Source organism: Schistocerca cancellata, chromosome 5 (assembly GCF_023864275.1).
Source record: "Schistocerca cancellata isolate TAMUIC-IGC-003103 chromosome 5, iqSchCanc2.1, whole genome shotgun sequence".
Taxonomy (NCBI): domain Eukaryota; kingdom Metazoa; phylum Arthropoda; class Insecta; order Orthoptera; family Acrididae; genus Schistocerca; species Schistocerca cancellata.
This window is the reverse complement of record NC_064630.1, coordinates 519,479,455-519,506,657: the sequence shown is the minus strand read 5'-3', so window position 1 is coordinate 519,506,657 and position 27,203 is coordinate 519,479,455. Positions and strand designations below refer to the sequence as shown.

General features: G+C 38.7%; 1 protein-coding gene across 2 annotated transcripts in view; it reads right to left on the bottom strand.

Annotated features, from left to right (window-relative positions):
• Nucleotides 1-2,454: 2,454 nt before the first annotated feature.
• The window catches only part of LOC126187550 (nuclear transcription factor Y subunit beta), a 107,012-nt gene continuing 82,263 nt past the window's right edge, over nt 2,455-27,203 (bottom strand). The window contains exons 3-5 of one of the 2 annotated variants that reach the window (XM_049928701.1): nt 21,610-21,962; nt 6,247-6,310; nt 2,455-2,902 (exon numbers count right to left, since the gene is read on the bottom strand). In XM_049928701.1, coding sequence (XP_049784658.1) covers nt 2,796-2,902; nt 6,247-6,310; nt 21,610-21,962 — 524 coding nt within the window. In that variant the 3' untranslated portion in view covers nt 2,455-2,795. The remainder of the gene's footprint in view (nt 2,903-6,246; nt 6,311-21,609; nt 21,963-27,203) is intronic. The other variant, XM_049928703.1, reaches the window with a different exon arrangement.

Genomic DNA, 27,203 nt, shown 5'->3' with positions numbered 1-27,203 from the left:
CTGACTACCAGATTCAATGATTAATTCTTCAGAATGGCAGTTAACATTGCTCCCACTAATAAACAAACGCAGATGCATTAGATTTACTTGTGCTGATACTGTATGTAGAACAGACAGATATTACTTTCAAAAACACAATCCTTAAGGAGGTTACAAAACTCATCAGGTCACTAGAAAGTAGTAATTCTGCTGGCTGTGATGGTATTTGTAATAGAACATGGAAATCTTGTGCTGACTAGAGAGTGTTACAGGCTGGCTGGTTCTGGTTGCAGAGTTGCATGTGTGGGAAGCTGTGGTATGGGTTCTCCAGAACTGCGGTGAACATGTAGTCAAGAATGTTTCCTCAACAGGAACATTATTATTTGATGATTTTCATACAGTATTTTGGCAATAGTGGCTCAAAAGCTGGTTGTAGCTATTAGGCAGCAGTCAATGCATCATAAAAGACAAAACAACATACTCCTAACATAAAACAGAATTCTAAGTACACAGTAGAAAGTATAAGAACAAAACAAATTAGATTGGGAGTAAACAATAGCACAAAGACAGAATATACATTTATATATCTATATCATTTTTTACCAGAAATTGGCTAAATCAACTGCACTTGGCATACAAATAATAGGTCTTAACAGGATCATGTTGTCAAACAGAATGGACAGTTCATGAGATGCATTGATTTTTTACCTTCACCTTCACACATTAACGAATTACATGGAAAGCATCACTATTTTTTGGCTCTAAATTCAGCCACTCATGTGCAAAGTCCATTCAGCAATACCCACACAAACCTGATCTCTTCACGTCTTGGAAGTTCCTCAGAAAGTGCCATTCAGTTTAGTAGATGATTGTTGCATGCTTGCCTTAGTCCCTGCCTGGTCTGCTAGGCTGCCTCAGTCAGCTCTTTGTCAGTGTCTAAAGCTTTTCCTTGACTTCGGGCATTGGCGAGCATGTAGATGGCCTAATAGAAGATGTAGTCCAGAAGTGCAAACTTCATTTTTCTTCAGAATTATTACTTACCTCCCACCCATATTAGCTGGTCCTCCTGAGCCCAACCTGCGACCTTGCTAATGCCAGAAAAACCTGTCCTTATCAAATCCAATAACCAACAACAGCACTTGCATTTTCATATCCATCTGTTCCTCTACAAAATGCTTCTCCCATATAAATGTCACCTGTGCATGGTGAATCTTCATTGAAGAGCAACCCCTTGCCCAGTATGCTGAAAGTCCTACTATGGCCCTCACTGACAAGCTGTACCAAAAGATGCCCCCTCCAATGAAATTCCCAAGCCTTATCCACATGTGCTCCTAATTATCCAATCACCCCTGTAATAAGCTGCTAAGGAGCATCCATCATCCTCAAAATATAACCCCATACTGGAACAACTTAACCATAACCTTTGTCACGGTTTTGGTCACTGAAGTCCAGAAATGAGGGACATCTTACCCACAACTCGCAAGTTGTATTCCTCCACCACCACACAGTGTATGAAACTCTTAGTCCAACCTTTTGCTGCATCTGCTCCCCAACCCTGTGTTACACACCCCTGTGGAACTTCAATGTTCACGACATGTATGATGCATTCACCCAGTACATTCTACGTCTGTCCTGCCACAGGCATATCTTACCCTATCATAGACAGGGCAATCTGTGGAAGTAGTATCAACCTGTGAAAGTAGCCATGTCATACACCAAGTCCATTGTAAGTTCTGGACAGTGTTTTATGTGGGCCTGACCACCATCTTGTCCACCACAACAAATGACTATCACCAAACAGTGGCAGGGCACACTGCAGATCACAAAAGCTTGATGCTGACAACTCAGTGCCTCAACTCAATGTCGGTATTTAACTCTTACACTAATACAGTTTAAGTTTTCCATTTTAGCACATAAATAATTGAAATAATATAATACTGTCATTATTCTGTTCTGGATTTTCCATTGTTTAAATATACAATGGTATAAGTAACATGATAATCTTACTCAATCTGATCCATTATAACAAAATAAAACTAAACTTTTTATAGCATCAAGACTGATTGGTCTCCAGATTGACTTCTGTTTATTGCAGAACAGCACTCAATAGACACCTTGGCAATTAATACATACACACAAAAATGTGACAAGCTATCAATAATTTTCCCTGGTTTTAGAAGAGTGGCACATTTGAAAATTATAAATTATTCTGTTACTTAAATTCTTAAAAATTTTTTACATCTTTACATAAAACTGATGAATTTATCTTTTGGGTTGTCTGCTGAGGAGACTTTGTTCTGATACAGTATAGTTTATAACATAATAACTTAATACTATGGATGAGAGGAACTTTTCACTGTCAACATGCTTAGGTTAAAGAGGAACAAACGGGGCATATGGAATTATATAACCTTAGCAACTATTAATAAAAACTATCTGATATTTTTAATTTTTTAATCAAATGCATTATTATGATTTCCTTACTACAAAAATACATTCTGGTAAATAACAATGCACATAAAGGCAAGATAGAAAAGGTTATTAATAAACACAAATTTGACCTTCAATACCAAACAATGAAATAAAGTGGAACATTTCTTTATAATTAAAAATACAATGAAATTTTATTTAAAATCATATTATATAAATATGTAAACATTATTACACTTATTACAATATAATACAAGTAGCTTCTCCTTAGCAACTCACAAATTCCTTACAATGGAGTATATAAGTCCGCCTTCTTAAAAAGGCTTCACAAATATCAACAGGCTTATTATCTGTTTTTACAGATTTTATCCAATGCCAAATATACTTTACGGGAGTTGAAATTGTTGGATCTGTTCAGGATATGTGTATATCACTGTTTCTCCAGCTCCATTTTGCTCAGATGTAATGATGTTACCTTGTAAGGTCTGGGTACCTGAAACAGAAAGTTCTATGTAGTTTCTTCCACACTGTACACAAATGAATGATAAAGCCATAATTTGGAAAAGAGATTTGCCATCAAACAGATTTTTTTCCTTGTTTGCATAAGGTAAAGGTGGATAAGAAGTTGCAGGAACTTTATGGTTAACAATTTCCAATAGTACACAATGAAACTTGTGCTCCTATTGTTAAAAGCATATAAATCACACTTAGCAAAGAACACTAATCTTTCTACTCCATTTAATGGAAACAAATGTTAAGCTACTGTCTATACCTCTGCAGCCAATCTACGTAATCTACGAATTTGTTAACCAAAAGACTAGCTTTCTTTAAAAGCACAAATTTTATGGTCTAAATAACATTAAATTTATAATCAGTGAACTGTAAGTTAGTTACCAATAATGTTACTGTAGTAGAGGTACTAAGGTGAGAGCAAACACTCTTTTTCCGCGCATATTGTAATGTTACATCCTATTCGTAGTTTCCTAAATCCTTTTGTTATGTCATCCGTTATCTATTTTTCCCTTTGGTATGACGAGCAGCCTTCAGCAGTCTATCCTCCATTGCTGTTAAATACAGTCTCTTAATATTTGAGGACTCATCTTTTCTTCAAACCTAACTGTACACGTTCACTGATTAAAAATCTAGCTTTCTACCTTTGAGTCAGTCATTCGCTTTCATATAACATAGACATCACTGAGCATCTGATGACTTTTTTAAAAATTAGGAGAAGATATTTCTAAATTTTCCAAAAATAGTAACACATCTATGATTCCATCGTTCTGGTCTTACTCTCAGTTTGAATATATTTATACTTCTAAAGTTCCAATCTCATGAACTAAGTATGCTTAAGTGCATGCCTTTGCTGACAAACTGTTTTTATGTAGACCACTTCCAAATCATTATGACACACTAACAATGCTTTTTAATTTCAACAGATTCTTTGCAGCCTTAAAAAAAAGCATGTTATGCAGACTGGTTGCATAGAGTAATGGTTAAGGTAGAGTTCCTAACTGCAATAGGTTATGGGTTCAGATTACCTGAGAAGGTTTAAATCTGTATTGAAATGTCTTTGGTCATTTTTTACATTTCTATTCCTTTGTCACATCATTTTAATCACTGTATTAAGTTTTTCAAGTGCTCTCATTTTTCCTTCCTATCCTCCTTTTTCCACTTGCAATCTTTGTGCATGTGAATTTAATTATATATATTTATCTATCATAATATTTGAAAATTTGATCTATTGGCTAAAAAGTAAAGGACAAAATAATCTCTATTGACTGTGCAATGGTGTAAAAATTTGTATTTTTCATTATAAGATGTACTCTTTTTTATTTTTTTAATTTTTTTTTAACAAGATTCAAAGTTTTTTAGATGATAATCTTAATACAAACATTTAAAACAAATTCTTATTGTGCTATGGCCAAAAAATGCAGATGATGCAAATGAAAGAAGAGTTTATAAGTAAAACAAATTCAAGCAAAATGAGGAGTAAAAATCATTAATGCTATAACCAAGAGAAAAATATAGGATGATAAAATAGAAGAAATTAAATCAAAGTTTATGTATAAATGTAATTATAATCACATGAGCAAAGATTCCAAATGGAGAAAGAAAAAGAGGAAGAAAGCAAATGAAAAAGTTAATGTGGTAATTAAAATGATGTGGCAAAGAAACAGAAATAAAAAAAAAGTACATTTAAACCAAGTAACTGAATAAAAATAATGATCAATGTCATTTCCATAAAGATTTAAAAATAAATTTCAGAGCACCTCACAACATTCAGACTCACTACATTTTGCATGTGATGACTCTACCTTAACCACTACACTACACAACGAGTCTGTATAATATTGTTTTGTTACAGCTGTAGCGTATCATGAGAAATTGCAAACAAGGGCCTACTATGGTGAATGGCTGAAGGGTGTGATATCTGGGACCTCAATCAACATAACCACAATGATGTTTTCAAACAGTCAGTTGCCGTGCTGGGGACCTCTTCTTTTAGTCAGACACACTTGGTTTTCCACTGCTACTCCAGTGGTGTGATTCTGTCTCATAGGGATGGAAACACTTTTCACCTCTCGTTACAATTACAAATGCTTCACTATTGCATTGCAGTGATTGGGTAATCATTGGCAGATATTAATGCATTTGTAGTTGTGCTTTATGGTTAGGTTCCTTGGCACCCACCAATCTTAGACTTAACAACTACACTTGTCACAAATAAATTAAGAGGTAGATCCAATTCAGAAAAACAACCTCCCATGATTATTTATTATTATTGTCAGCACTGGAGGTCAATGGACATCAGGTTGCTCCTCAGTGCGCAATACTGTCAGCGATTTAGGAATCTTCCTTCCACAATACACACTAATATGCTCCAGAACACTGTATTGAAAGACCCGATAATGTCAGCACCTGATACACCCTCTGACTAGATACATCTGATGACTGTTCTGTCTCTATTGCATGCATATAGCTGGTGGAGGGGCAATGCTCACATTATCAGAGTAGCAAGCAAGCAGATGTGGGTACTGCACTTTTCTTTTCGTGCATGAAATATTTGTTTGTATTCTCCTGCTTTCAGCAAAGTAAGCTGCAATTATACCTGTATATAAATATATTTCTACATGAAAAATTTTAGTTCACATCACAATCACTAAGACCTGGCAGTTTGTACAATTATTTCAATATCATTCATGTCCCTTGTTAATTTACTAGTGATTGGAATACAAAAATATAATAACTACTTTGTTAATTAAGCAGAAAAAATAAAAAACAAACATTCTTATGGCCAGCTTTCTTGGCACTAGGGGCAACAGCATTTATCCAACCATCACCTTTCACTGCAGTAAGTGTCGTGACCGCATATGTTAGACTGTGGTATTACAGAGTCTTAAGCCCAGAATGAAATGTTTACTCTGCAGCAGAGTGTGTGCTAATATGAAACTTACTGACTCCCGAGTTTGAGTCTTGGTCTGACACACAGTTTTAATCTGCCATGAAGTCTCATACTCTTATGTCCTCTTACAACATGAATGTTTGCAAACCATTATTTTATTTTATGTTTTTTCCCCCTTCATTTCTGTCTCCTTTTATTAGCAGTACAATTCCAGTTTAAAACTATTTCCAATTAATGCTCCAGCTACAGCAGTTTCTAACTACATAATATGGCATCAACAAGAAATCCATTCACTAATGCACAAAAAGGGGCATTCAGTGGCACACCTTTCATGCTTAGAACTCTCTCTCTCTCTCTCTCTCTCTCTCTCTCTCTCTCTCTCTAGTTTCTATCTGACTACACAAAATAAAAAAGGAAGAAAGAAAAACACTTACCAAATGTTTCATCAGGCATCTCTTCATACATTTCTGCTACTAGTGGCTTGTCTACCTTGGTAGCCTGAAACAAAGACCAAAAGTTGGCAAACTTTTTATAGCAAATGTAGAATTCCCTCTTTCCACATTTCTTGAAGATAAAGAAAAGTTAAAAATCACACTGATTGCAGAATTAATGATATAATTATCTGTATGTTGTAAATACACAACCAGTAAAAATTTAAATCACTGACTAGTAACTGCACCAAGTTAGGAATATGTATCTATTAAAGATGAAACAAAGAGTAATGTATATAAACAGTTGACAACATTTTGATATCTTTAACTGCAAATAGTTACCTTATGAGCAGACAGGACAAACAAATTGAAATAAGAGAGACTAAACATTTTGAATTAACACGGGGTATGGCTTTTAAGTTTCTAGAAACAACCATAGATGGCACTAATAAGGTACTATATTATTGTTTTAAAATTTGTCATCCGAGTTATTCACTGCAGCTCAGAAATCAGACAGGTAATTTGTTTACAAGGAATATTTACAGAAGCAAAGTTGCAAAAAACCGCAAATTACATGTGAAGGTTTTTGTTGGACGACTTTTGATGATTTTCTTAAAACCATTAATCGACAATGCCTCTAACCACCTTCTTAAACTTCTACTCATCATCATTTTTAGAAAAGGCTACGTGAAATTCATTTTCAGAATTTTACTGCGGCCACACTTCCATTGGAAACGAATTTCATGAAGGTTGAACAAAACTAGTTGTTGTTCCAAAAAGCAGTGATGCTGTGTGCAACACGACTGAAGAGGATCTAACAGTGAGATAGAGGCATTCTTAGGCATGTCAAGGAAGTTTTATTTTGCATAAACATTTAGTTGTAAAGAAATGTCTGTTTACTGTGGATCCCACATGATTTGACCAAAGTTCTGCCGAATGTATGTATAAAGAAAATGCATAAAAATTCAACTGGTAAAATGCAAAACCAGTGAACAACAGTGCCAAGGGAGAAGAAATTTAGATATAACTGTAGAAGCAGCAATCAATTATATGGTTATTCCAAAATGAATGCAAGCCAACACACACTTTGTTTAAAAGATTGTGAACTGAAATTAAAAAAAAAAAAAAAACAGAAAGGTAGGAAATTCAGAAGATGGAATCTTGAAAAAGATGGATGAGAGTTTCAAATAGAGTACTAGGCAACAACTCACAAATAGGCAACAGAATTGCAGGGTGTTCCAAACTGATCTTTACAAGTTTTATTACATATATTTAAGAAATGGGGATTGGTAGAAAGGTGCAGTCTGCAATGTAATGTTCACCCACACTTTAAGGTATTTCTTTTTTTTATTTATTTTGCAATTGGTTACTGACGAAAACAGCCACCACAGCAGATAGCACAATGTGGGAATGGTTGATAGAGATCAAATCCAACACTTAGGTAGGTAGGTTGGTTGGTTGGTTTAAAGATTAAAGGGACCTAACGGCAAAGGTCATCGGTCCCTTGTTTCGGAAACACACAGAGCACGCAGAATTTCTGGACATGTTACAGAAGCACACCACCATTACATCCAACCATCTGAAGGTTATAGACCTATGTACGGTTCAAAGAACGTGGAATGTGTGCAACAGTTCATCTGGAGCCTAAGTACATCAATCCATCAGGCCTCTCAACAGTTGGAGCTACTGCCAACCACAGTGCACAGGGTGCTAACAAGCACTCCAGTCTGACTACAGGCCAAAATGCAAAGCATTTGCAACCAAAATTCTGAGTCGCATCTACGATGACAGTGACTATCTGAAAAAGGCAAGGTTCACAGGCGTAGCTTGCTTTTGTGTGGGCGATGAAGTATACCCACACAATGTGAGGCTCTAGTGTTGTGAAGCCCCCCCCCCCCCTCCCCCTTTTATTTTAGCATGGACACCGTGCACAACAATTGAAAGGTAGACATGATATGGTCTGCTTAATAACCACACGTGGGATCCTTTTTAAGAACTGCAACCCAACATCATGCTGCAGCAGGATGGTGAGGCTCCTCACTGGGCTTCGATTTTTAGGAAGACTTGGGAATAGGAGGAGTACAAATTATAGAAGGAAACCAAGGCTTGAATGCCATAAGCAATTACAAAAGGATGTAGCTTCCAGTTTTTGCACAGATGAAGAGATTTGCACAGAACAAACTGCTATATGAAGCACTGCCAAACCAAACTTCAGTGGGAAAATTAAAACAATAGTGACTCCTAGTATGAAGGTGTAGTGTTTGTTGTTGTTTCCCCTTATTGAGGTTCAGTTGTGTGGCTGCAGGAACAATAACAGGAACCTACTGTGATATTTTTCAAGTTAATAAGTCATTGGGAGTGGCATTAATTTTGACCAAAAATCAGAACAACAAACAGAATATAAGAACCAACCACTCTCCTAAAACTATAATGAATAGAAAAGCTAAAGATAGTTTTTGGAATAGTAAATCAGCCCTTCACAGTGTAAAAGAAGAACGGGGCTTAAAGTTAAAAAGAGTGGAAAGGTACCATGTGAAGAAACTAAAAGATGAGGCAACGAAGATCAGATACCAGTTCCAACTTAGTAATCGCTTTGAAGCACTCAGAGAAACGGACGCGAATCAGGACCTTGCACTAATATGGGGAAACATCCAGAGCTCAGTTAGGGATACAGCAAAGGAAACACTCATGGGAAACCCAGTGGGCAAGAAGATCTGAAGATCTGGTTTGGAAAGGAATGTGCAGATGCCCTGGAAAGGAGAAAGGAAGCCAGGAGCAAGTAGCTGAAGGGGACAAATCTGGCACATGGAAAAGCACAATCTGAGGAGATCCAAAAGACTACACAAGCAATTCTGAGAAGAGCAAAGAGGAAATAAGGGATATCATCACTGAAGCAGAAACAGACTTCAGAGGACAAAAGGCTAGTGAAATGTTTCTGAAGGTGAAGTACCTCTGCAAAGGTCACCAGGCGAAGCAGAAATCTGTCAAAGATTCCCATGTTAAGATCCTGACGAGAGATACGGACATAGCTGAGAGATGGAAAGAGTACTTTCAACAGCTGCTAAATTGTGATGAACCCGAACTGCAGTTTGATTCTGGTTTTTATCTCATCCAGGGTAGGTGGGGAATAGTCTGCATTAGCTGTAATTGGGTACTGGAAATCAGACATCTTAAACAGAATAAGAGTCCGATTGATACAGGCAATATGGACCAAAGAAGAACGACCAGGAGAATGGAAAACAGCTCCGATTTGTCCAATACATAAGAAGAGTGACAAACTGAAATGTGACAACTATCGAGGAATCGCCCTGCTTAACATCTGCTATAAGATACTGTCCAATTGCCTCATACACAGAATTCAGCCAGTGGCAGAATCGGTGATTGGCGAGTACCAGGGAGGTTTCCGGCCAGGACAGTCAACAGTAGATCACATCTTCAGTCTCCGGCAGCTCACTGAGAAACTGGGTGAATATGGTAAAGATGTGCATATTTTATTAGTTGATTTTAAGAAGGCCTATAATTGCATACATCGCAAGAGCCTGCTCAACTGTTTAAGAGAGTTTGGCATAGCAGAGAAATTCATCAATCTGATAAAGATCTGTCTGAATGAAACACGTGCAAAGGTGAAGATGGGAAATCGCGTAACTGAGGAGGTTAAAATTGTGACAGGACTCAGGCAAGGAGATGTGTTGTCCCCTATTCCGTTCAACTTTGCCCCCGAGAAGATCATACGCGAGACCTTACACGAGAACAAAGGGATTGAGACCGAAGGAAAGAGACTGGCATACTTAGCCTATGCAGACGACATCTGTTTACTCTCTAGGTCGGAAGAGGAGTTGGAGCAAATGACCAAAGCACTAAAGGAAGCTGCCGGCAAATTTGGGCTAAATATAAACAAAGCCAAGACAGAGTACCTCGTTATGACGTGTGGTCATTGTCAGACTGCTGATCATGTACAATCACTGCAGGTTGGGGACCAGTCCTACAAGAGAGTGCAAGAACTCAAATACGTAGGGGCACTTTTCACTGAGAACTCGTCATGTGAAGCAGAGATCAATGCCAGAATACAAGCAGGAAAAAACCCATCTTACCACAGCCTAGCACAACTGCGTCAGTCCAGATATCTCTCCAGACAGTTCAAGATTCGACTGTACAAAACCCTGATCCAGCCTGTTGTTCTATATGGCTGTGAGACATGGAGTATCCGGAAACAGGACTTCCATAAGCTCCTGGTTTTTGAGAGAAAAGTGCTTTGGAAAATATTCAGTCTGGTTCTGGATGCAGATACAGGGAATGGAGGATCAGATACAACCAAGAGCTTGAGGAACTATACCAGCAGCCCAACATAGCAGGAACTGTCAAAGTCAAACGAATGCAGTGGGTCGGCCATGTGGCCTGGATGGAGGATCACAGATGGCCTCGGAAGCTCCTGGATTTCACACCTATAGGAAAGAGACTGCCAGGGAGACCCAAGAAGCGTTGGAGGGATGGACTCCATGAAGATTTAAACCAAGTGTCAACAGATGTGACCGGACGGCGGATAGCAGCAATGGACAGAATACAGTGGAGGAGGAAACTTGTAGATGCGTGCAGTCCACTGGGCCTGATCACATAGTAGTAGTAGTAGTAGTAGTAGTAGTAGTAGTAAATTAGCCCTTCTAAATAAAAACTGATAATGTCAGGCATATGGGGAAGCATACAAATCAGCTTCTCCTGAACAATGCACTACCACCAGGGTACGCACATTTTCAGGTGTGGTAGCACTTTGATGAACACTGTGTCATCTGCCTATAGCAATGCATCTTATGGTCAGCATCTTCTCTAATTAACTTAATGGGTTATTGTATCCCCAGGCATGATGTTCAACTGTGACGACACACAAAGTGTAAGTGGTTCCCCTCCACCATGTTCCAAAAGCCTCTTCTGAAGGTGGATGAACAAGAAGTCCAGGGCACCCTCATGCCCTCAAAATGAAAAATCACTTCTGAACGTGGAAGAATCTATTGAAGGTCTACAGTATAGGGGGTGGAAGGCACAGGGAAACCACCACATTAAAGACTGTTGTGGTATCTCTAGTCCCACTGGACAAAACACTTTAAGGAATAGCTGTTCCTGAGAAGGAATATTCTGGAGTAATGTGTCCACAATCTGACCTCCAGATGGGCATTATCCCAGGAAAAGTGTGCTAAGAGATTAAACAAGAAGAAGACAAATTCCTGGACTGAGGATTGGAGCCCATAATATGACAACAATGAATGAGAACGGTAAACTGGAAGATGTGAATAAGGAAATGAAGAGTTATAACAGCTTTTTAGGACACTGTAAAGTGTGATGGGAAGGAGAAGGAGAGGGTAAGGTGAATTACAACAGAAGAGACCACAAAGGAGAAGGAGCAGTAGGATTATTGTATAAGAAGAAAAACAGAAAAGATTAAATAAGAACAGTGATAATGGGAGACTGGAACAGCGAATTGGGGATATGTGGGCATGGAAATGATGTTGGAGATTATGGACTAGGACAATGGAATTAAAGGGAAGATAAAGTGATAGGGTCTGAGAGAGTCTTTGCTTTTGGATTGCCAACATGTGGTCATGAATCATAAAAAATACTATATACACAAAAAAGCAATGTTTATAGACCCAGGTACCAGAAGGATTACTTTTTAACCAATCAAAGATTTAAAAACAGTGTCAGTACATCTATAACTTTCCCAGGAGAAGATGCCAATACAAATCACAACTTTCTTGTAACAGACACAACAACTAGGTCAAAACATGTTAAAAAGAAACAACTTCTAAAGAAGTGGAACCTGACAAAACTGAAAAATGAAGATGCCAAGCCTTTTACGTGTAGTATGGTAGACAGACTGAGAATAGTGAGACTAAGCCTGGATATATCCGAAGAGTGGGTTACTAGCAGAGAGTCAATGCAGAAAACTTTACAGAAAGAATTTGAAAAAGTGGAAGAAAGGAGGAATAAAAAGGAATGGATCACACAGAATGTGTTAAATAAAATGGATGAACAGAGAAAATGGAAAATGACTATTCAGAAGAAGGAAAATGACAATATAGGAAACTGAACAATGATCTGCGGAGGACTACTGACAAAGCAACAGAAGACTGGATGAAAAAGCAATTTGAGCAAATAGAACCATTTTTGAGGAAAAATAGATGAAATGTACAGAGTTGCAAAGTGTATAACAATGGAAAAATAAGCAAACAAGGAATGCTAACCAAGCAGGGAAAGGTAACAATGAATACTTACAAAAACAAAGATGTACTGATGACATACGCAGAATGCCTATACAATTCTATGTACTGAGCATGAAGGATTAGTCCTAGAGGATGAACAAGAATGTGACAAAAATCACTGGAGATCAATAACGGACAAAGTGATTAAAATGATCCAGGCTCTTAAGGAAAGAAAAGCAATGGACTGCGATCAAATACCATCCACGGGGCTGGATGCCTTTGGGAGTGATACTATAACTGAAATTACAAATCTGGTCAGTAGAATATATGGCATAGGTATCTAGCTTCAAGATCACCTTAAGACCATAATGTTTCCCTTAACAAAGAAATGCAATGGCAATTAATGTAAAGACTATATAGGACAATTAGTTTTATACGCCTTCCTATCAGGGCTGTCACCAGAACAGTGCTAAGAGGAATAGAAAGGAGAATAGAGGAGAATATCAGTACAGAGTTAGAAAAGAAACAGGGTCCAGAGATGCTATTTGGTGTCTGACAATGTAAATTTGTTTCGTTGACTGGGAATATGCATTTGACAAAACTGACTAGACTCTGCTGTTGAAAAGATAGATTGGAAGGATAGCAGTTTGATAAAGTAACCCTTTATGAGGCAGAAAATGGTAGTTCGAGTATAAGATGAAACTGAAGAGATGTGAGTCGGGGTGGTTGTATGTCACCAGCACTTTTCAATATATATGCTGAAAAGCTATTCAATAAGGCCTTGGAAAAACCTAAAGGACTTGTAGTGAAAGGAGAAAGAATAACACCATCAAGTATGCTGATAACATGACTGTGCTAGCAGAAACGGAGGTAGAGCTTCTCATAATGAAGGAGAATATTGTTAAGTGTGGGTGAAGAGTTTGGAATGAAATTGACCATTGGCAAGATCAAAGCAATGGGAATCAGAAAAGATAACATAATTAGTGTACCCCAGATGGTATTAGAAGAGGTAAACATTACAGACTTTACAAAAGTCTGTTGAGCATTTATGGTGTAACAGTTGGTGGCCGTATTTTTTTCCTTCTCTTTTTCTTTCTTTTTTTTTTGTGGGGGTGGGGAAGGGGGGGAGGGCAGAGAGGTGCACAACAGCATGGGCTGTGAAGGCAGGCAATGGAACTGAGCATGTTATGGTCAGCAACCAGTCCTGTCACACTTGTGGTCAACTCTGCTCTTGGTCACCGGCAATATCCATTCAATCGTGTGTTGGACAATATCCATACATTCACGTGGACAGTTAAATGGTGGTCATGATTATATAAATACAAATGCACTAAGAACCTCAACCTCATGGAACATCAGTCCTTTCCTATGGCCCCATCGTTAGTTGCACATCAAAAGTCGCTATGTTGGACTGGTCAAAGATTACTATAATGAAAAGACTTTGTTGCTAACTATCCCTCCCACCAAAACTGAGAAAAGTAACATTTAATTCTCTCTCTTCCAGACCATATCTCCATCTAATTATGACCCTCCCCCACTTCCACCCAACCACCCTCTGGTTATCATCCCAGAATTACTTCCAGATGTCATCTTCCTTTCTCAAGGACATAGTCCTCTAACTGAAAGAAAGTGCAGTCATTCACAACCTTAAAATGTACCTGTTCTGATCACACTCACAGTCTTTATCTACTGTAATATTGTCATGATGAAATGCAGTGATTACCTGACAAAGAAGATGCCAGCAGTCTGACTCTTTCACTTACACTATGTGACCGAAAGTATCTGGACAGCACCAGAAACATACTTTTTCATATTAGGTGCATTGTGCTGCCAACTACTACCAGTTACTCCATACCAGTGACCTCAGTAGTCATGAGACACAGTGAGAGATCAGAATGGGGTACTCCGCGGAACTCGTGGACTTCAAACATGGTCAGGTGATTGGGTGTCACTTGTGTCATGCAGCTGTACGCGAGATTTCCACACTCCTAAACATTCTAAGGTCCACTGTTTTTGATGTGATAGTGAAGTGGAAATGTGAAGGGACACATTCAGCACAAAAGCATACAGGCTGATTTCGTCTGTTGACTGACAGAGACTGCCGACAGTTGAAGATGGTGGTCATGTGTAAAGCCGGTATTACACGACGATCCGCCGCGAACGGTACTGGTCTATCGCAACAGCCATCTAGTGGTAGAATGGGTGAAACTACGAAAATTAGCAGACACATTATCTGCACGCAGGAATAGAGAGCAGTTCTAAACTGCCGTCAATCCGCGCATGCGCAGTAGGCAGCGATAATTCGCGCATGCGCAGAAGGGTGTACCACGGTGCTTTCTGCTTGTTGTTTGGTTATTGTTAGGCGTCTAGTGGCTAATTTCAGACATTCATGTTGGGGATTTTCCGGTTGAGATCTTCTGCATTTTTTTCAGTAAACAGGTTTCACAAATGCAGAAAAGAAACTTTTTTTTTGCAGTAGACACTTATATACTAGCTGTTTGTGAAAGGATTATTTCTACTGATAGCTTCGTATTCTAGAAATGAAATGGATCAGACAGGAATTAAGCGTCTGAAATCAGGCATACAGCGAGGGAAGGTGTACGTATGACCCACTGTATCGTAATAAGGTAGTCGGAAATCGTTTCTTTCTGAGGAATATGCATATAACGTTATACAGTGATTTTCGAATTGTATCGTAATGCCTTAGTTTACGAAAGTTCAGGTTTGATTTAATTGCACCTCTTGCTTGATTTCAACATGCCAGAAAAGAGAAACTGGCAGTGAAAGGGAGAAAGTCCTTGCAGTTTGCCCCAGTGCAACAGACGAGGACTGCAATATTCTGAGTATAGTCCAAACTTAGAAAAATAACACAAGGTCACCTAAGTATTGGTCATTTAATGTGTTGCAAATTGCAGTGCATACATCCACAACTTTTGAAGTGGTGGGCTGTGCTATTCTGTGGCTAAAAGCCAGACTCTTAAAAGATTCCCCATTCACCAGGAAACGTAATGTTACAACCAGCCAGCAACATAACAGAGCGTTCACTGGTATTTTATTAGTGATCTAGGATGGTATGATCACAAAACATAACCATATAATTCTTACTCTCTAGAAGGTGAGATAGCCTCCCTCATGACTGTCACACTTTCTGTTTCCATCTTCTATCATAGACAGCAGCTTCTCGAAACAGGCCATGTCCATCCTAACGAAGTTCCGAAATTCTTGTGGATCTTCGGGCCTCAGTTCTTTCATTAACAGTGAATATATTTTCCTGCCTTCCACCCTTCTTGTCACCCAGGGTCGAACCTAACAACATTTGACTTTTCATTTTCGTCGCCGTTCTGCCCTAATCTGAAGATTTACTGTCACTGCCAGGGCAATAGCTCCAAAAACAAGTGGATCCTCCATGTGCAATATGCTGTATAAATGTAAATTTCGATAAACATACCTGTGTAATCAAGTGTCGTAATACAAAACTGTTGCGTCTGTAATTCAGAACAGTATTAACCTACATTAGAGAAAAACTATTACTTAATACATGATGGTAGAAAACAATTTCTTTATAAATAGGAACCTTGAGTTCACAAATAGTTTGAACGTATGACACTTCAGTATATCATACAGCCCCCTTGAGTTGCGCGCGGTATAATGAACGACTTTACAAGACGTTAGGACATAAGACATCTATATTCTTTTCGCGCGTATAGGTATATCCCGCGTGGATGGTGCAACAGGTCGGAAGTGAACCAGTCTGTAGTTACAGGTATGCACGTTAGGGGCGTTGGTGCATAGGTGTATGGTTTAGGCACATCGTGCAATACGGGCTTAATAGGCAGACATCCATCCGGACCGTCACACAGGAATTCCAAACTGCATCAGGATCCACTGCAAGTACTATGACAGTTAGGTGGAAGGTGAGAAAACTTGGATTTCTTGGTTGAGTGACTGCTCGTAAGCCACACATCACACCATTAAATGCCAAATGACGCCTCACTTGGTATAAGGAATGTAAACACTGGACGACTGAACAATGGTAAAACACTGTATGGACATCTGCCAGCGTGCGTAGTGCCAACAGTAAAATTTGGAGGCGGTGGTGTTATGGTGTGGTTGCGTTTTTCATGGAGGGGGCCTGTACCCCTTATTGTTTTGCATAGACTATCACAGTACAGGCCTACATTGATGTTTAAGCACCTTCTTGCTTCCCCCTGTTGGAAGAGCAATTTGGGGATGCGGTTGCATCTTTCAACACTATCAAGCTCCTGTTCATAATGCACGGCCTGTGGCGGATTGGTTACATGACAATAACATCCCTGTGATGGACTGGCCTGCTCAGAGTCCTGACCTGAATCCTATAGAACACCTTTTGGATGTTTTGGAATGCCGACTTCATGCCAGACCTCACCGACCAACATCGACACCTCTCCTCAGTGCAGCACTCTGTGACGAATGGGCTGCCATTCCCAAAGGAACCTTCCAGCACCTGACTGAACGTATGCCTGTGAGAGTGGAAGCTGTCATCAAGGGTAAGGAAGGGTGAACACCATATTGAATTCCAGCATTACCGATGGAGGGCGCCATGAACTTTTAAGCAATTTTCAGCCAGGTGTCTGGATACTTTTGATCACATAGTGTATAAGCCCTACCACACTGATTACATCCCAGAAAACCAACATAACCATTGGGTTGGGTTGTTTTGGGGGAGGAGACCAGACAGCGAGGTCATCGGTCTCATTGGATTAGGAAAGGACAGGGAAGGAAGTCGGCCGTGCCCTTTCAAAGGGACCATCCCGGCATTTGCCTGGAGCGATTTAGGGAAATCACGGGAAACCTAAATCAGGATGGCTGGGCGCGGAATTGAACCGTCGTCCTCCCGAATGCAACATAACCATTAATTACTATGCAAATCGCTACACCCAAGCCAGATAATGTCTCCTCAATCACTCTCCCTCTATGCCCCTACTACCCATACATCCATATTCTGTATCACCTAGCCACCCTTGACGCCCCATTGCAGCTGGTTACTGTGCCCCTACGTAATCAATCATGGTGCTACTTGACTGACACCAATGCATTAACAGCGGCCTCATTTATAAAATCAATGATATCAACTATTTTCTTCATTACCTCTCCACTGTTCCCCTGTCATTTTCACCCAGATGTTGGCTTGTCACATTTGATGTCAGATCAATCCTTGTAATCTGGTTTCCAAACCTGCTTCCATCCCCTCCCCAGCCAGCTTCTCTGAATTACATACAAAGATGTTGTTCTAAAGCCAGTTTTACACAAACAATGTTTTTTCTGAACCGACTACTTGTGGTGGGAGTGGGTATGCAACAACAATGTACAACTGGCTTGGGTAACTGTAGAATTCAAAAATCAAGAGTATGTGCAGAGTGAACATAGGCAGAACTGCGGGGCAATAGTGTCAACTGCTAACACTGGAGTCTACTAACTTGTGCTCACTTGTCTTATAATAATGGATCTTTATCTTCTTGATCTTTAACAGTTTGCTTCATTATTTTGTTAGACACTGCAGCATTCTTTGTATGAACATTCTCCCACAGGAATAGGAAAAAAAACCTTAAGTTTTAAAACATATGAAGAAAGAAACAGCCTACACTGTGGATAAATATTGTAAATAGAAAATACCAAAGTTTTAAGAAAATTGTTTCAACAGTTGAGAAATATATATATTATATCAGCTCTGCTCATGGACAATAACAGTTCTACACATTATTTAACACTTAGACAGAAGCAGCTTAACAAATAAAGTAAAAAAATTGGTATGTACTGCCTCCCAAATATTGTTTTGTATGCTGTTGGTATACACTTTCTCAGGCAAATAAATTGGATGTTTTGAAAAGTTAGAATTACACTTTTTATAATCATTCAGATCCAAGCAGTGTGGAAGATTTATGAACTATACCACCCATCATGTACAGTCCCTAAATGCTGTTACTACATTTTTACTTTCTATAAGAGTGATAGTCCTTTTATATCCTCACTTTCACTGTTCAGTACTAAGTGACGTCACATCATGCTGTGAGCAGCCATTACATGGGTGAAAGTAGTACACTGCGTGAGTGGCACGGTCAACTGTGTCCACAGTGTGTTTATTTCACAACATGAAATTAGACACCTAGTCTCTGAAGTAAATTTGAACAATGGCTGTATCAGAAAAATTTTAGAAGTTGACATATTGCCTGTCCTTCAGCCATTTCAACAGGATAAATTTCAACATGAAAATGCCCAGCCATGTACTGTTAGGAGTGTGGGTGCCATCTTCAAAAGAAGAATGGCTATTGTTGCTTCCCTCGCCTTCATGTTCTTAAGAAGACATGTAGTGCAGCAAACATGTCTGGCATATAGTCATTCACAACTTTTTCACAAGAGTGCCCCAACAAGCATAGTGGATTCTTTGTAGACTAATATAAACTGTGAAGAAAAGGTTCTCAAGAAAGCGAATCATGACCCTCTCAGATAACATGCCTAACCTTTTTAGATACTCTAACTGCAACACATTGGGGTTTTATACCAACCTGAATTCTCAGTCACAGATCACACATAGCAGTGTGATCGTATTCATTTGCATACTGTAAAGAGCCTAATGTGCGATACAGGGAGATCATTTTCACAAATTTGCTTAAGGGAGTTAAAATTAAGTTTACAGAATAAAGAGTGCAGTTAGCCAAAAGGTTATCTGAAATTGCAATCTATGTTGGTGGATGTGTTGAAGGAAGGAACCTTGGGTGTCTCACTGGCAAAGATGCTTATATATCTGATACAATATGACATTACAGTGCCCAAGTTTTTCCGGACTACAATGCAAACTTCTTTCAGACATGCATGCACATCTGAAGCGACAGGCACTTCAGCGACGACAGCCTTTACGAAATACATGAAATGTATTCACAGTTGTGAATATGAACAGTATACAGCTAATGGTTGTTCATATTCGCAACCACAAATACATTTCAGGTACTTATCAAACAATGGAAAATCCAGGATGGAATGTAACATTATGAAAAGGATAGTTGCGACTCACCATATAGTGGAGATGCTAAGTCACAGACAGGCACAACAAAAAGACTCAGAAAGTGAGCTTTTAGCCACACATGCACGCACACAAGGTCTCTGGCTGATGTGCGTGTGTTGTCCATTTTCGACAAAGGCCTTGTTGGCCAAAAGCTCAGTTTCTGAAGGCTTTTCATTGTGTCTGTCTGCGACTCGGCATTTCCACTATATGGTGAGCAGCAACTATCCTTTTCACAATATTGTTTTATGTACTTATAAATCTTTTCTGCAACAAAAGATGGTTTGGAAATGAAAAATATAAAAGATTTCCCAACACTTTGAAAAATAAAATTAATTAATTTATGATAATATTTCTTCATCAATAAGAGAGTTTAAAATTAGTTGTACTCATATTCACTTTTGAAATTAAAATTGTCTGACAATGCAGAAAACACCGAAAGAAATAATTTAATATTGTAAGTAAAATAGACATCACGAAGAGAAGACTTTGGCACAAATGACAATATTAATTAAAGTTTCAAAACAATTTGACAGTTCAAGCATGTTCTTAATGGTCATGAAGGAAAATTAAATGAGTGTCTTTTGCTAACAAAAAAGATTATGTTTATTGAACCGAACTGTGTAAATAAGTTATTGATGTTCACAAAGACATCTGATAGATGAACACATCATATGTGTCTATTAAAATCATTTAAACAATGTTTCAAAATATGAGACTTATGAATGAAGTTTCTTCTATGTATTTTCTGATGAAGATAAGCAACGATATACGAGTTTTCTATACCTAAAACAGCTGTACCTCTCCAGGCAGCACAGCTCCATGGAAAGCTTGATCCCTGTCACAACTCTGAAACCTATCTTCGGGGTTCTCACAAACAATACCTCTCTTCATAATTGAGGAAATATGGTACATTATGTACCTCCTCCTTATCGAATAGTGCTGCCTGGTTATGTATCCATGACTACTCTGATGAACAATAATTATTATTTCCACGACAATGCTACAAACTATTCACTGTTTTTTTGAGCAGTAAGTATGAAACCAGTGTAATGTGTTCACATCAATTTCACTTCCTAAATCTAGCACCAAGAATATTTTAGTTTTTTATGAAAGTCAAAATGACTAAATGACAGATGTTTACGATTGGTTCCAGATAGCTGTCAGCCCCCCAGCAAGATTCTTAAGTTTGGAAACTAGGGGAGAAATAATGACAGAACTGATGCTATGAGCACACATAGTGTCTGGTGTAAATAGCTCAGCTGGTAGAGCACTGACTGCACAAGGCAAGGTTGACTATTTGTAAATGGCATTTTTGGACTGTCTTACTAGTTTATTTTTTATGATGAAAAATAAATATGACCAGAAAATATAACACACACACACACACACACACACACACACACACACACACACACACACACACACACACATCCATCCATCCGCACATACATATACCTCAGATTTTCAGAATGTTTTCAGTGTGTGTCGTCTGTTATACTTTGTCTGTTATACTGTCTAGTCCTATTTCTTTTTCATCATAAAAAAAAGAAACTAAAGACAGTCCAAAAATGCCATTTACAAATAGAGATAATGTACAGATTCAAGTAATTCAGGATAAAATTGGAATTCCAACACATGGAAACAGTGTTTTGGGCTGGGGCTGGAAACAATGCTCTGCTGACTGAGCTACTTACACACCAGACAGCATCAGTTATGTCATTATTTCTCCCCTCGTTTCTAAACTTAAGAAACTTGCTGTGGTTGTGGTGGTGGTGGGGGGCTGACAGTTATCTGTGTCAAAAACAGATTTTTTTTAAGTAATAATTTTGAGAAGTGTTCTTACTAACTTTTATCAATGTACCATACTTTGATTATCACTTTTAAAAATAATAAATGCAGTATCAGGCAATATTACTTTGTGTGTACTTTACAACATCACTTTAGTTTTCCTGTGTCACAAAACTGATGACTAATTCTGTTTACTCTAAACAAATGTGTAATAATGCAACAAAATTAATTTACAATTTACACTCGGACAATCAGCAAATGCAAACAAACTGTAGTTTATTGGTATCTTTATGTTGAAATGTAAAAGAGTACATCTAATTTAATCAGAGATACTAATAAAAATGTTACCTCTCTATATTTCTGCAGATACAGTTTCAGAGGTTCAACATAATTATCAAATCCTAAAGTGGTCATTGCAAATAGTATATCTTCACCATTAATAGTCTTTCTTTTCTCCATGTGACAACGATCACTTGCTTCACTTGTAATAAAACTTATAAATTCTGAAACACACTCCTGCACACATTCTCTTGCATCTTTAGCAATCTTTCCTGGTTCTGGTATTCCTCTTTTCATAATTTTTGCAATGTTTGCAATTGGTAAGAAACGATCCTGCTCTCTCAATGGGTATCCTGGTTTATCTCCACCTCCTTGATTTGAATCATCAGTATTTTCAGCTGTAAGAATTGCATCACCATCATCTGAAAATTTAATCAAATAATTAAAATCATTTACATTTAATCAGCTAATAATAAATTTATAAAAGAAGTACTACAACACAATGGATTAACATATGATCTTACACCTATTTGGTGTACTTATATAAAGATAATTTATCAGTAATTATGCTTTCAATTACTTTAAAATAGGACTCGATACAATTCAATTTGTGTTTCACGAGGCAAGGCTCTCATCATCGTGCTGCTGTCACTCAGTTTGTGGCATTCATTAAATGAAATAAAAAACACATTGTAGTAAGGGTCCTCGTCTTACACAAAATTATCCACTTCGCACACTGCAACTTCATAGTGCTGCATTGCCTGTGGGTGTGGGTACCAAGAGTGTCCACTTGACGCTTGTCGCAGTGTCTGGGGGAAGTAGGAGTTGCTTCACATGAGGTATCCCTGTGTACGAGCAGCTTGTGTTCACACTTCCAAAGATATTATTTTACCAACTTCTAGCTACTACCTCCATGGAAGGTTAACTACTTGTAACTATTCACCTGCAATAAAATAAATCCAAAAAGCTGTTAAAAATCACTATCTGCTATCACGCATTTATTTTATTTAATGAATGGTACATACTGAGTGGCCTGCTGATAAGAGTACTACATGGCCCAAAGGCAGGTTTGAACACCTCAGTGCTTTACTAGGCATATCTCCATTGGAGTTTTTCCAGCCAATGAAATGATTTACCCAGCTATTTATATGGGATCTATGATTTAATATTGACTCCAAAGCAAGATGGAACTCTGCATTCTTCACATAAAGCAGGTTTCCTAGACACCCCATAAGATGAATAGGCAGGACACAACAGAAGTTGCAAGTTGCAGGCAAAAACCCTCTCTCCAAAGATCACATTGATGCAAAAAAATTCTTAGGTCACTTTCCAAAACCACTGAACTTTACCAGATGTACGCACTGGATATTTGTTAAGTTTACCTGATGTGTGACCTGGTCTTTCGAATGTTTCATTAGAATCATTTTGCAGTAAATATTAGAAATGCAAGCAATAATTTGAAAATTAATGCAATCATTCGAAACTAGCACCATTAAGAATTATAAGCAACAGTGACAGTCAACACAATAAATAACGAACACTTAAATGTTTCAAAAGCTGGTAATTTAAAATGGTTATATAAAGCAAAATATGAGCATTATTGTATACATACACCACGATGATTAGCTATTTGCCATCCACTGCTTGATTAAGGGCACCACTAGAGTTTTCACTGGATTATGGCCTTTAGCTTATATTCAAGCGTATATTGTGCACTATGTTCAGTAAACCCCCCCCCCCCCCCCCCCCCATGAACCATGGACCCTGCCGTTGGTGGGGAGGCTTGTGTGCCTCAACGATACAGATAGCCGTACCGTAGGTGCAACCACAACAGAGGGGTATCTGTTGAGAGGCCAGACAAACGTGTGGTTCCCGAAGAGGGGCAGCAGCCTTTTCAGTAGTTGCAGGAGCAACAGTCTGGATGATTGACTGATCTGGCCTTGTAACATTAACCAAAACGGCCTTGCTGTGCTGGTACAGCGAACGGCTGAAAGCAAGGGGAAACTACAGCCGTAATTTTTCCGAGGGCATGCAGCTTAACTGTATGATTAAATGGTGATGGTGTCCTCTTGGGTAAAATATTCCCCCATTCGGATCTCCGGACGGGGACTACTCAAGAGGACATCGTTATCAGGAGAAAGAAAACTGTCCTTCTACAGATTGGAGCATGGAATGTCAGATCCCTTCATCGGGCAGGTAGGTTAGAAAATTTAAAAAGGGAAATGGATAGGTTAAAGTTAGATATAGTGGGAATTAGTGAAGTTCGGTGTCAGGAGGAACAAGACTTATGGTCAGGTGAATACAGGGTTATAAACACAAAGTCAAATAGGGGTAATGTAGGAGTAGGTATAATAATGAATAAAAGAAATAGGAGTGTGGGTAAGCTACTACAAACAGCATAGTGAACGTATTACAGTGGCCAAGATAGACACGAAGCCCATGCCTACCTCAGTAGTACAAGTTTATATGCCAACTAGCTCTGCAGATGATGAAGAAATTGAAGAAATGTATAATGAGATAAAAGAAATTATTCAGGTAGTGAAGGGAGACGAAAATTTAATAGTCATGGGTGACTGGAATTTGACAGTAGGAACAGGGAGAGAAGGAAACATAGTAGGTGAATATGGATTGGGGCTAAGAAATGAAAGAGGAAGCCGTCTGTTAGAATTTTGCACAGAGCATAACTTAATCATAGCTAACACCTGGTTCAAGAATCATAAAAGAAGGTTGCATACATGGAAGAAACCTGGAGATACTAAAAGGTATCAGATAGATTATATAATGGTAAGACAGAGATTTAGGAACCGGGTTTTAAATTGTAGGACATTTCCAGGGGCAGATGTGGACTCTGACCACAATCTATTGGTTATGAACTGTAGATTAAAACTGAAGAAACTGCAAAAAGGTGGGAATTTAAGGAGATGGGACTAACTAAACCAGAGGTTGTACAGAGTTTCAGGGACAGCATAAGGGAACAATTGACAGGAATGGGGGAAAGAAATACAGTAGAAGAAGAATGGGTAGCTTTGAGAAATGAAATAGTGAAGGCAGCAGAGGATCAAGTAGGTAAAAAGATGACGGCTAGTAGAAATCCTTGGGTGACAGAAGAAATACTGAATTTAATTGAGGAAAGGAGAAAATATACAAAGGCAGTAAATGAAGCAGGCAAAAAGGAATACAAACATCTCAAAAACGAGATCGACAGGAAGTGCAAAATGGCTAAGCAGGCATGGCTAGAGGACAAATGTAAGGAAGTAGAGGCTTATCTCACTAGGGGTAAGATAGATACAGCCTACAGGAAAATTTAAGAGACCTTTGGAGAAAAGGGAGCCACTTGTATGAATATCAAAAGCTCAGATGGAAACCCAGTTCTAAGCAAAGAGGGGAAAGCAGAAAGGTGGAAGGAGCATATAGAGGGTCTATACAAGGGTGATGTACTTGAGGACAATATTATGGAAATGGGAGAGGATGTACATGAAGATGAAATGGGAGATACGATATTGCGTGAAGAGTTTGACAGAGCACTGAAAGACCTGAGTCGAAACAAGGCCCCGGGAGTAGACAACATTCCATTAGAACGATTGACGCCCTTGGGAGAGCCAGTCCTGACAAAACTCTACCATCTGGTGAGCAAGATGTAAGAGACAGGCGAAATACCCTCACACTTCAAGAAGAATATAATAATTCCAATCCCAAAGAAAGCAGGTGTTGACAGATGTGAAAACTACCGAACTGTCAGTTTAATAAGCCACAGCTGCGAAATAATAACACGAATTCTTTACAGACGAATGGAAAAACTGGTAGAAGCCGACCTCGGGGAAGATCAGTTTGGATTCCGTAGAAATGTTGGAACACGTGAGGCAATACTGACCTTACGACTTATCTTAGAAGAAAGATTAAGTCTACAAATGCTAGGAATGTAGGTTTGCCTTTCCTTAGAGAAAGCTTTTGACAATGTTGACTGGAATACTCTCTTTCAAATTCTAAAGGAGGCTGGGGTGAAATACAGGGAGCGAAAGGCTATTTACAATTTGTACAGAAACCAGATGGCAGTTATAAGAGTCGAGGGACATGAAAGGGAAGCAGTGGTTGGGAAGGGAGTGAGACAGGGTTGTAGCCTCTCCCCGATGTTATTCAATCTGTATATTGAGCAAGCAGTGAAGAAAACAAAAGAAAAATTTGGAGTAGGTATTAAAATCCAGGGAGAAGAAATAAAAACTTTGAGGTTCGCCGATGACATTGTAATTCTGTCAGAGACAGCAAAGAACTTGGAAGAGCAGTTGAACGGAATGGACAGCGTCTTGAAAGGAGGATATAAGATGAACATCAACAAAAGCAAAACGAGGATAATGGAATGTAGTCGAATTAAGTCGGGTGATGCTGAGGGAATTAAATTAGGAAATGAGACACTTAAAGTAGTAAAGGAGTTTTGCTATTTGGGGAGCAAAATAACTGATGATGGTCGAAGTAGAGAGGATATAAAATGTAGGCTGGCAATGGCAAGGAAAGCATTTCTGAAGAAGAGAAATTTGTTAACATCGAGTATAGATTTAAGTGTCAGGAAGTCGTTTCTGAAAGTATTTGTATGTAGTGTAGCCATGTATGGAAGTGAAACATGGACAATAAATAGCTTGGACAAGAAGAGAATAGAAGCTTTTGAAATGTGGTGCTACAGAAGAATGTTGAAGATTAGGTGGGTAGATCACATAACTAATGAGGAGGTATTGAATAGGATTGGGGAGAAGAGAAGTTTGTGGCACAACTTGACTAGAAGAAGGGATCGGTTGGTAGGACATGTCCTGAGGCATCAAGGGATCACAAATTTAGCATTGGAGGGCAGCGTGGAGGGTAAAAATCGTAGAGGGAGACCAAGAGATGAATACACTAAGCAGATTCAGAAGGATGTAGGCTGCAGTAGGTACTGGGAGATGAAGAAGCTTGCACAGGATAGATTAGCATGGAGAGCTGCATCAACCCAGTCTCAGGACTTAAGAGCACAACAACAACAACAACAACAACAACATGGTCAGTAAGGCCTCACTTTAGACTTTTCCATTTATTTTATTTTCTTATTTTGCACACAATGAAATTTCGATTGAAATAACCATGGAGAAACAACCTCCTTTTTTTGTTAAAGCCCAAAGAATAATAACACTACTATGCCAACATTATCAAGGCACACACTTCACAAACACATACAAATGAAAACAGAGTACTTTGTCGTGTTCGCATATCACCCCTTTCTCAGTAGTGTAGTCAGTTTATGAGTTTATGATTTCAACTAATCTCGCTGGAAATTGAATTTCATGACCACATCACTTTTTTTATGTATTTATTTTTTTTTTTTCCCCTCTCTAGAGTCTTCTTGTTGGACCTCGGCTGACAATTCCACTCGAATGTCTTTGTGGTGCTTATTATTCTCATTCATCAGGTATGAAGATACTCTTTATCTGGTCTTTCACTTTAAGTATTAAAAAAAAGTATATATCATTGCCTTCACCCATACTTCCCAGCCAACCTAATTCCTACTCCTGGCATTAAGCTGTCATTCTACCCTTCTAATGACTACAGCAGCCACTGTCACGCAAGTTCTGCATGGATAATTGTGTCCTCCGCATACAAATGCTGTGAAATGTAGACTAAATCAAAAAAACTTTGGGGTC